General features: G+C 44.8%; 1 protein-coding gene across 1 annotated transcript; it reads left to right on the forward strand.

Annotated features, from left to right (window-relative positions):
• The first annotated feature begins 4,235 nt into the window (after positions 1-4,235).
• Positions 4,236-9,720, forward strand: KCTD12 (potassium channel tetramerization domain containing 12). Its single transcript, XM_085058117.1, has one exon. The coding sequence runs from the start codon at positions 5,237-5,239 to the stop codon at positions 6,233-6,235; it is 999 nt and encodes a 332-aa protein (XP_084914243.1). The 5' UTR covers positions 4,236-5,236; the 3' UTR covers positions 6,236-9,720.
• The last annotated feature ends 2,416 nt before the right edge of the window (positions 9,721-12,136 follow it).

Here is a 12,136-nt window from a genome sequence, read left to right on the forward strand (position 1 = left end):
TGGGTGCATTTACCCATTTGACCAAAGGTGCATAGCCACTTTTTTGTGTTATCCAAATTCAGTGATGCTCAAGGTGTGTGTGGAAGGTGTCACCTTCAGTGCTCTTCTTTATCAAGGTAGAAACTACCTGCATGTCCCCATGATATTGAGAGGGTACCTTTTGTCTTTCGATTTTTGCAAAGGTGCTTGAAGGAAATTAACACAGCTCTGACCTTCACTAATTGCTCACTTGATTATGTTTCACAGTCACACTCTGTAGTTCTGTATTGGCCAAGGACACAGAATACACAGCTAATGTCTGTCCTCCTCTCCCTCTCTCCCTCTTCCCTAGACTCTGCACAGCATTGCTTTCACAAAATTATCCAAAGCAATGTCTGTAGCACCTGGCAGAAGGAAAGTGCATGATGAGCCCTTGATTACTTTTGAGGTCCCTTACAGCCTGTATTATTCTGGTTTTTCAACATCTTTCATGCTTCAATACAGGGACTTTCATAGCTGCTGGATTTCCTAGAACATGCAGTTCCAGCTAAATGCATTCAACTGTATATGCAAACACACAGAAAAGACAATCTCTGTGAACAGATACTATCACACGTAAGCTCACAGGTAACATTCAATACAATTCACATGAAATATTGAAATCTATAAATGTGTGCATTTGTGAATAGAGCATGTGAAACGGAGTTTGCAAAGAGAAAGAGAGAGAGAGCACTCTCTTTACAAGGAATTGAGTTCTTCTGTCGTTGAGTGGAATAATGCACAATTTAAGTTTTTGGAAATATGACTTGGTATCATTTGAGTGTAATGCTAAGGCTGATAATTTCACTCTGAAAAATGATTCAGAAATGGGAAAGGTTTCAACCTAATAGCCACCCATTGACTGTCAAAGTCAAACCTATAGAACTGCACACATTTAGAGAGCATATAAGTCCCCAAAATGTGAAGGCAGTGTAGCAATATGCTCTGCTGTGGGACTACTAGACTCTTTTTCATGCGTCCTCTAAGGAAGACTGTGAAGCTTAAATGAGCATATTTGAACCTCCAGTTCAGATCACTAACTCCTTTTCATTATTTTAAATATTTCACTGAATTCAGTATTAAAATTGAAAAAACACAGTCATATGCAATTAGGTATTTTCTAAGCAATATTATACCATTTCCCACAGTGCAGACTGTGAGAAGAAATAATAAACCAACACTTTAGTTCAGAAGAGGGATAAAATGTGTTCTTGCTCTATTAAATTTCTCACAAAGAAGGCGAATATATAATAGTTTACATCTACCAAAAAAGTATAGTTTTCTCTTTATGTGCCTTGGGTCGTGCTGGTAATACCTTAGAGCTCTTTCTATTTCTTAATTGCAGTGTGGATTTACTCCCACTAGGTGTTACCCTTCATCTACGGCTTGTGAAGGAAAGTCCTCCCTGAATAAACCTGGATCATCCGTGGGTGTACCGCCCAAAACGCAAAATAGGGGCCCATCGTGATGGAAGCACCTTTGTAAACATGGAAACAACGAAAGCCTGCCCTGCAAACCCCCCACAAACAAACAAACAAACAAACAAACAAAAAGCCACAACCCCCTCCTAATTCTAAACAAATTCCCCCCAAATCAATGTAAACTTCTTGAAATATTAAAATAAGAAAAGCTGTTGTATCCTGTCAGGTTAAGATGGTATGCCCATAACTAGTGCTGGTCAGCAGCTGATAGTAAACATTGAAATGAACTGCAGGAGCTAATGCTCAGAAATGTCACAATATTGCACAGTCAGAGAAATTCAACTACGCATTTACTGCCATAAAGCCTTGCCTGTTTATTAGATCATATTTAATATTTAATGTCCTTTACAGGGGCTGTGTGCCTTCCAGGAGGCATTCTGTGGCAGTCTTTAACGTTACGTGTACCAATATTTCACTGTCACCCACACAAAACAAGAATAAACCACTATGACTATGTTACGCAACCCAGTGACTGACACATAAGTAAAAAACTGTTGATATATTTACCCATTGTAATACCCACAGACGAAGTCCAATTCTCCTCACTGAGACAAACGTTGCCAAATGAAAAGAGATAGGAAACGGAGAAAGAATTAGATGAACATATTGTGAAAAGAGGAAAAATCTGTTGACGAAAGAAGTTACAATAACCAAAGCCTTGCAGCCAGGCAAGGCATAAAGCAGCAGTGAGATGCCCACAGAATATTATTTCTCTGAAGAGATGTAGCTTCAAAACAGTAATTTCAGTGCTGGGCATGTTTTTAAGCCCGGAAAATGACATCTATCTCAGAGACAAACACCGCAAGCTGGGTCTTTGCCCAGCACTGTTGAACAGGCTGTATGAAGTGTCTTCCTATGAGAAGGCTCCTTGCTTCCTTTTTGAAGTGGAGTCTGGAGTCAGCTTCACATTGACACACAGAACACTGCAGTGGGATGGACTGGTTTTTGCACTTAAAAAAAGACCTGGGACAGTGGGACAAATAAAGTGCTGAGTTCCCTCCCACTGCTTTAACATGCGTGGCTTTGGACATCATGTGACAGTAGGCTGGTAGAGGTAAAGCTCTGGGGATCTGGTGGCTGAAGGAGCAGCATAATTTACTCATCTCTGAAGCTTCTGAAAATATGCGCTGGAAGAATCCATTATGCTCAGGCCTTTCAAAGTCTGGTCTCAAATCTAACAAAGCTCAAGGCAAATAGATAGCTCAAGTCTAAGAAATATGTCAGTGCTTTTATTTTTTTTTTTGTTAACTCACCTAATGCTAGAAAAATGAAATGTAATTAACAGATGAATTAAAGATCTCATTTTTTTATATGGGAGCATTTGTTAAGACTCACCTGCTGGTAGGTACAAAATCTTCCATTGCAAATTCTGCTATGAATAAGTGCCTGCTCAAGCATTATATGATCTCATCCTCTGGGTGCACAGTTTAATCACAGTGCTCTCAATAGAGAGCCCACACTAGGGAAGTGGAGTTTAAAATACGAATCTGTGGGAGGCTCTTGAGGTGGCTTCTTGCTAAGTATGGCCGGGAGCAGGGTGATGCGGGGGGAGATGACACATTAAGAGACCAAGAGGTAAAAGCAACTCCATAAAACTGTCACCAGCAAACCACCATGTGAAAATTTCATGTGCTTTTACTCTGGTGAATTGACCCTGAAATAGTACACAGGAAGAAAACAAAGATTCTGTGCGTGGCACCACATGTCACATTATTTTCCCCCCTTTTTCTTCTCCTCTAGCTCTTTAAATGGGTAGCAAAACAACATAATTCAGGATTATTTTATTTTGCCCTCATCTTTTAGAACTGCTTTAACCTCTCTTCTACTTCAAAAAAAAAAAAAAAAAAAGAAGAAACAAAACGTAACAAAAATGTAACAAAATGTCAGCAAAACATCATATTAACCTACTTTGCAATTTCACTCCCACAAAAGAAAATACTTGGTCTTCAAAGTCCTGGCAACTGGCTTTCCAACATGGAAAAAGTAATGGTCTGCATCTTTGTTACCATATTCTTAGTTTTACTCAGATGAAACTCCTGTAAATTCTAAGTGTCCACTCTCCCCAGAGCACCCCATCTCCTTCCTTTGACCACAATATCTGCCTGTCAGCTATCCCTAGACACATCGCTCCCTATCATCCATTCCCTTTACAAAACTTCTGTTTCTCAACTCTTCCTGTTCTTCCTCTTCTTCTCTTAGGTAAACATATCTTGCTTCTTGAGAACTAACTTGCCTTTCCTTCCTTTCCCATTTCTCAATTTCTGAAGGACTTCTGTCCCCTGCCTCTGCATTTTTTGATTTCTACTTCGCAGACCACTGCAGTGGGGCACTTGCAGCAGCTTAGTCCAGAGAGGGCTTCGTTCACCTCTACGGAAGGAGAGCATTGACCATTGCCTTCCTACTCCTCAGACCTTCCTGTCCTTTGAACTCTTCTCTCGAGGAAGAAAGCGCACTTGAACTCCCACGGGAGAGTAACTGAATACATCAAGGCAGCAGCTCTTTACTGTTGCTTGCAAAGAGAGACGGAAACGTAGATTAAATTCAAGCAAATGCCTGAAACATAACTTAAATGCTTTCTACCAGCGCATGTTAAATAGGTGCTTATGTTTCACGCAGATCCCGATGTACCTAATTAATCCTAATTAAATCTGAGCTGTAAGGGCACCTAAATGCACAAATATGCACACAGACAGGAGCCTGGCTCTCGCAGTAAAGTGCCGCTTGCCAGGCAGCTGGAGGGGACCCCATTCGCTCTGGGGTGTCCCTCGCCACCAGGGTCTTCCCCAGGCGGGCGGGGTACTCCTAGGAGGACACGCTCTGTACCACCCAACGGTGCGAGCCGCCGAGTTTCCCTCCGGGAATGAACATCGGCGGGGCGTTTTCACGGAGTCCTTCAAGGAGTTAAAAACCTGCCTAGTGATGGGGGTGTCTTGCAAGCCCCAAACTGGTCGGGACCCGGGTGAGGCGAGAGCGGGCAGCATCACACGCTCGTGTTTTCCCGTGCGAAGGCGACAAGAGGGAAGGGACATGGTTATCTCGCTGGGGTTCTCACTTGGCGAGGGCTGGGACAAGCCTTACGAGGATGAGCAGCGTCCCGCCGCCGCTTGCCCGCTGCAGCACCTCAGAGCAAATACAAGGCTTTTCTTGCCTGCCAAAAGACGAGACGTCTCGGAGAAGCCGAGGAGCGAGCCGAAGCCTCGCTCAGGGGACTGGAGGAGGCAGGGAGGGAGCGGAGACGCCCACGGTTTTTATCCCTGCTGAACGCACACCGCGGTGCTCACCCGAAGGGAGTCCGGCGAGCGTGCCCCGGGCGGGGAGAGGCTCCCCACCGTAACCGGGAAGGAGGACCGGGGCGGGGGGGACGGACGACGACGGGGGACCCTGCGTCAGTGCAGGGCCGTCCCCTTCCCCTCCCCGTGCGCTCGGCTCTGCCTCCCGCCAGCCTCCCACGCCTCCCGCGAGGTGCGGCCGCGCTACATAAACACGGCCGTGCCGCCGCCGCCGGGGCTCTCCGTTCGCAGCCCGACGGAGCAGCTTGTCCGGCAGCGGGCAGAGCAGCGGCCGCGGGGAGCGCAGCGGCAGCGCGGCTCCGGTGCCAGACGGGGCGGGAGGAGGCTCCGGCGGGCAGCAGCGGAGGGCTGCGCGCTCCCCCGAGGGCGGCGGCCCCGCCGTAGCCCGGGCGGCCGGAGGAAGAGGAGGAGGAGGAAGGGCGTGGGCTCCGGCGGGCTCGCTCCGGTATGGCCCTGGCGGACAGCGCCCGGGGGCTGCCCAACGGCGGCGGCGTGTCGCCCGCGGCGGGCGGCGGGGCGCCGGGCAGCGGGGCGGCGGCAGCGGCGACGGGCGGCTGGTCATCCTTCCCGGAGATCGTGGAGCTGAACGTGGGCGGGCAGGTGTACGTGACGCGGCGCTGCACCGTGGTCTCGGTGCGCGACTCGCTGCTCTGGCGCATGTTCTCGCAGCAGCAGCCCAGCGAGCTGCCCCGGGACAGCAAGGGCCGCTTCTTCCTCGACCGCGACGGCTTCCTCTTCCGCTACATCCTGGACTACCTGCGGGACCTGCAGCTGGTGCTGCCCGAGCACTTCCCCGAGCGCAGCCGCCTCCAGCGGGAGGCTGAGTACTTCCAGCTGCCCGACCTGGCTCGGCGCCTGGCGCAGACTCGGGCGGTCGCCGCCCGCCCCGCCGCCCTGCACCGCGACGGCTCCATCTGCACCGAGGAGCCGCCGCCGCCGCTCCTCGGCTACCTGGAGGCCGAGCCGCTGGAAGGAGGCGGCGGGGCCGTGGCGTCCGCCCCGTCGCCCACCGCCAGCCGCAGCCCCTCGGGCGGGCCGCTGCTCACGCCTTCGCAGTCGCTGGACGGGGCGGGCGGGCGGCGCTCGGGCTACATCACCATCGGCTACCGGGGCTCCTACACCATCGGGCGGGAGGCGCAGGCTGACGCCAAATTCCGGCGGGTGGCTCGCATCACCGTCTGCGGCAAGACGGCCCTGGCCAAGGAGGTCTTCGGGGAGACCCTGAACGAGAGCCGCGACCCCGACCGCCCTCCCGAGCGCTACACCGCCCGCTACTACCTCAAGTTCAACTTCCTCGAGCAAGCCTTCGACCGCCTCTCCGAGGCCGGCTTCCGCATGGCCGCCTGCTCTTCCACCGGCACCTGCGCCTTCGGCCCCGAGCAGGGCGGTCCGGCCGATGACAAGATCTGGACCAGCTACACCGAGTATGTGTTCTGCCGGGACTGAGCACCCGACCAGCCCCTGGCGTGGGGACGAGACAGCCGCCCCTGCACACCCTCGCACCCAAGGTCCCCTCCCTCCCATCCCGAAGGAAGGAGGATGTGGAGGGGGCCGTGTCCCCCCGTGCTTTCCTCACCCCGGTGTTTGCCTCCACGCACAGGGCTGGCCAGCCCCGGCGCAGCCCTCACCCCTCTTGCAGCACCTCCTGACGGCCCCGGGGGCAGGAGCTCACTGTGTTGTGCCTCGGCTGCCGTGTCCCTGCTTGGCCACCGCGTCCCTGGTCAGCCACCACATCCCGGCTCCCACCTTCACCCTCCCTCCCACATCTCCCAGTAGCTGTGTTGGTAGCGAGGAAGGAGAGAAGCGTTGGGAGTAGACGAATACCTGTCCCATGAAAGTGTGCATGTGCACCCAGTCCCTGTCCCTCTCCACACACAGAGCTGAGGTATAACTCTGTCAGGGTGGGGCATTCTAAAAATCATCCGGTTAGGGGCTGAGAAACTTTAAAGTTGCTTCGAGCAACTTCTGTTGAAGATGGCATGACAAATGGCTGTCTTTTCCCAAACCTATACCCTTACGAGGGAGTTTGCCTTGTTGGACAGACCCCAAATGGTCCATTTTTAACCCTCTTCCACCCCCATCCAAGTGATTCCTGTCTGTGAAGAACTGTCACATAGAAGGGAAGCCTGACTGAGGGGTTTGTACTGACTCATACTTTATCTGTTGAGATGAGTAATTTTGCAGGAGGCATGCATGTGGCCCTTCACGACTGGTTCCTTCCATCTCCCCTCTTTGCTCCCCATGTCTCTGAATTCCTCTCTCCAAGCTGTTAAACTGGAGCAGGGCCTGCACAGCAAGCATGTAAGGCTGATGTGAAAGGACAGGTTTGCTGGATAACCAACCATTTGAACTATAAAATGTCCTCAGAGACATGTGTTTATTCCCTTGAGAGGTAAAAAGCAATGACACTTTGAAAAATTAAAGAGCTTGTGAATTGTACCTTCCATGGGTGGTCTGAAGTCCTTATAATTCTCTTGAAGTTCCTGCCTATAATATGGACAGAAATCTCAATGCTTATTTCCTTGAACACCCTCAAGATGATGGGAGTGAGGTGAAACCAGGCTTGCCTGGGTAAGGGTAGGGCCTGTATCCTGGGAAGCTGAAATCATGTACCTTGAATTATTGCAGATGTACATTATAAAAGTCATCAAGAGCACCCTTGTTACTTTTTGTCATGTTAGTGCTGTAAAACTCTGAAGCCAATGGAACTGATGACAAAATCACTTTTTAAAGAACCATTTTCTTAGTTTTCATAGCAGTATTATCTGGGCACTGACACTGCTAAGAGCTGTGTACCTCTTCCTAGACAAACGTAGTGCTTCTTAGAAAGGATTGAGCCCTGTCCTTAGAAAAACACGAATGATGCCAACTTTCTTCAGGGGCAATTACCCCTTCTGAGCTGTATTTTTCTACTGCTGTCTAACAGTCTTTCCCAGAGGAGGCAGTCAGAGTCTGCTTTGGAACAAATTATCTGAGCCTCAGGTTTTACAGTAGGGAAGACTGAGCAGCTCTTTCTAATAAGTTCTTGAAATCTGGAGTATAAAAGCACTTTCCTTTAAAAACCTAAACTTGATTTAAGAACATGTTTAGCCCATTCAGGCCATCACAGAAAAATATCCTAAATGTATCTGATATTGAAGAATTTAGCAGTAAACATTAAAGGCTTGAAGGTAATGTTTTTAAAACTCTTGAATAATAATTCTAGTTCTATCTAGTTCTAGTTTTAACTCCAAATTTAGAAATACTGCTAGCACTTGTATTCTAACCAAAGAATTTAATGGTAGGGTTTTTTAAAAAAAAACCTTAATTCCTTTGAAAAGAGCTGTAGCTACATTTCTATTGAGTTTCAATGCTCAGTCTCTGTTCACCACTTGGGCTTTCATTAAGTGCATGCACAACTGCAAAAAACTGAAATTACATCACCATGGCTTTTTTAAAAAAATATTAGCGAGGTTGTTTATCAGTGTGGTTAAATTGAAGATGTGTATATGAAAGCACTGTCTATTTGTAGATAGCTGTATTATGGGGTATTTTTTAAAGGATAGAAATGTAAACCTGCCAAATTAGATGAGCAATAAGATACAGTGAGAGGCCAATACACCTGAAGATGGAGTGAAGTCTGTTTGTCTTATGCCTTACTCTGAGATGACTTCTTTGTGCTTAACTTATACCACAAGTGAAAAGACATTGATCACAACTACTAGGTCTTTACAGTGCCCTTCTCAAGAATAACGACCGTCTTTTTCTAGTTTCTGTTAAGTATCTCTGAAGTATGTTTTTTAAGATTTTGTATAAAATCAGTTTTCAGTAAAGTGTTCAGATTTGCTCTAGATAGCTTTCTTTTTTTTAAGACTCTTGTAGCTTACTAAATCCATCATAGGAGCTATGAATAGGGGCAGTTTTAAATTGACCTTGTGATTTAATGTACATATATATACAGTATATAAACATTTTACACTAATCATTTAGTTTTTTAATCATTTTAGTGCTACAGGATTTCATAATATGTCTAGCTGAGCATTTTCACATTATGTACATAACATGGTAATGTTTTACTGGTTTCTTATACCTGTTTCTATGGAAAAACCGAGTATGAGTATCATCAGCTTGTAGATCTGAAATAGATGACATACTTGCTTGAATGTGAATTGTAACTAAACTTCCAGGTGGTTGAATGCATCTCTAAAACAAAGATTGCCTGTGTTTTCATTAATGGTTGCCTGTCCCTTTCCTGGCAGACAACCCAGTAATTCTCATTTTTTATGTGAAAATGGTGTAATATAAACAGATGATTTTTTTTAGTCTTTGTGCTAAAAACTTTTGAGCATTATTAGTGTTAAGAAATGGGCCTTTAATGTACTGATAACTCATTATCAGTATTGTCAGCAGGCTTAAAATGATGGTGCCATAAATATAATAGTCATTTGATGGTTTGCCACAGAAGATGGTATTTTTCTGAACCATTACTTAGTAACGGCAGTAAAGTTTTTAAAAGGAAAGATGCCCAAGGCAAAGTCACTGAGTTTTGCTGGTCTGTTCTGTTGAGAGCTCGAAGAATGGATAAACATAATGACTCTGCTGACTTGTTGGCATGAAAACTTGCAGAAATTTAAAGGCACAATACTGGAGTCCTGTATTTTATAGCTGTTGTTCACAGTTTATGTTCATATGGATGAATGCAGTAGCATTACAAGCACTGTTAACAAAACAACAAAGGCAGTCTTTTAATTAGAAGTTAAGGCATAGGTCTTTTCAGTGATACATATCATGAAGGGTGACTTTGCATATGTTTGATAGGATGTTTATATTTTTATACATGTAGATAATGAGCCACTTATTCATTCTTATTTTCACATGTATAGCATTGAAAATAAAGATCCTCCTAGGAAAAAGTTGCATACCAAATTAAATTTTTGTTCTTGAAATATTAACTCAGTTGTGTGGTTTATGCTGTCCTTTTTATTCTCTGTGCAGATGGTGTTAGCTTTGCTCTTCCACAGTATCGTATTCATAACTTCAGCAAACACTCAAAACTAATAATAAAGCAGAAACACAGAGCAAAAAAAGTTATGTGTATAGGGATCTCTAGTAACACCTGTGGCAAGATAAACAAAAATGTGTAATGCTCACTGCATAATTTCCTTTTAAGCATCACAGAGAATTTTTGTAGTACTGGTCAGTCAGACCTCAGGAAAAAATAGTGATTGAACAGCGGAATTTGAGTAGCACTGAGTAATTGTTGAAGTCAAATGCTGATGTTTTTTATGAAGCCAGAGAATAATAATGTGGGATACAGTGTTCTTTAAGAAAAGAAACATTAATACCTAAGGTAATACATGATCTGAGAGAACTGAATCTAGAAATTTGCATTAGCTACCCTGTGATCCCTAGTGAACTCTTCTAAACCAGTTGTCAGCTTCATAGAAAATTAGTACTGAGTTGTTAGTATTTTTCACATGTGCGAAGTGCCTGTACATTTAATAGTTCTTTCTTGGGTAGCATGGTTACAAGGCAGAGGAACCAGCTGAAGGAAGTTTAATCAACTGTTTCATTTGATAGCTTGATTTGAGAGCTTTGTTATCATGCAATAATATAAGAAAGGCAGTCATTCTATGAGCAACAAAACTTTGAGTGTGCCTTTCTGAAGGCTTAAGTCTCATTTTCTTTATACTACCCCTTCTGCTCATCCCCACCCATTTTATTCCATTTCTGCCTGAAAAAGGTGGCACAGCCACCTTCTGCTAGGCTGAAGGTTATGGCTGAATTTTAGCTTTCTCCCTCAGTGAACTACAGATTTTCTTCTTCCTTTCCTTCACTCAGCCATCAGTTTTCATATAATTTGTAAGAACTTAACAGCTAGGAGGTTTTTGAGTTCTTTTAATTGTGTTTGAAATTACCCATCAGCTCAAAAGTTAAGGGGGACGGATGTCCACCCAAATGGACAATGCAAGTTCATGAGCCTTATTTCAATAGGAAACAAAGCTGACAGAATACTTGGTTAATACCTGGCCTTGTCTATATAGTCTGAGTATACTAAACCCCTACAGAGTGAGGAGGCAGGTGGTCACTCTTACTTTTGCAACACTGGCCAGCCAGTCAAATAAATGGGTATGCTAGAATGTCTTAAAAATACTGACTGACTTCTAATATCTGCAGCATTTCCAAGTGTGAGTCAAAATGTGCAGGAAAATATTTTCCGAAGACTAGGTTTGCCTCAGGGTTTTTTGTGGTTTTTTTTCTCCTGTCGGAAATTTTCAGTATTGTTTTTAATTAAATATTAGTGCTAATGTGTTATTTATTTAGAAAGTACTTGCTTAGTTTTATGAAACTGAATGCTAATTTTGTTTTTCATTAAAATGAGCTGCATGTGTTTTTCCCCTGCTGCTAAACAAAACTCTTATGTACAACTGCTGGAGTAGTAATGCTGCCATTGCAAGTAGTCTGTTGGAAATCCACAGCACAACTGCTGTGACAGTCAAAACCATAGTTGGTCAAATTATCACATTTTTTTTCCCATTCTACTCTCCACTGTGTTCAAACTGGAATAACATTAAGCTCTGTTACACATTTCTTGCTCTACAAGTTTTTTAGCACACACTATGGAGCATTTGATAGTTCTGTCAAAGTTGTTAGCAACAGTGAGTCAGGGATTTGAAGTAGTCTAAGTCCTTCTAAGGAAATAAAGGCTAGGAAAAATTGTTTCACAAAGTGGGAGCAGCTTCATGCAGCTTGGGAAAAATTCTTGGTATCACAAGAAATCAAAGATGTTTTTCTGTGTAATCCAAGTAATACACTCACACATTACTCCCATCCTGCAAACCCAACCTGCCCTGGAAAGCTAAAGTCCTTGATGACATTTGCTTGTTCTAGGTTTTATTTGGTATCATCTGGATGAAAGAAATTCTTTTGTTTTTCCTCTTCAAAAAGGCTCAGCGTTTAGCTACTGGGGAATGACAATTTTAGTGGTACACCTTGCTTCGGGTTAACATTTTATCATCCTTTTTATTTCAACATAATGTGAAAGGTAAGGAAGTTCACATGGAAGCAGACAGGAATCATGGATCATGGAATCACTAGGGTTTGAATGTCCAGCTCCATACAGCCTCTGACTTGGCTTTTGCAACTTAATTTTCTCAACCTAGAATTTTAGTATTAATTCACTGAAGATCAGCCAAAGAAGTTGAGACCAGAATATCTAGATTGAGAGGAAAAAAACCAGCTCCGTTGATAAAGAGCATGCAATCTATGTTTGTAATTTTGAGATAAAGTGAGAACCTTAGTATTGAGATAAAGTGAGAACCTTGGTTAACTTATTGAGGAGCAACTTTACTAAAAAAATAAGTAAAA

The sequence above is a fragment of the Lichenostomus cassidix genome, chromosome 1 (assembly GCF_008360975.1).
Source record: "Lichenostomus cassidix isolate B80296 chromosome 1, HeHo_3.0, whole genome shotgun sequence".
Classification (NCBI taxonomy): domain Eukaryota; kingdom Metazoa; phylum Chordata; class Aves; order Passeriformes; family Meliphagidae; genus Lichenostomus; species Lichenostomus cassidix.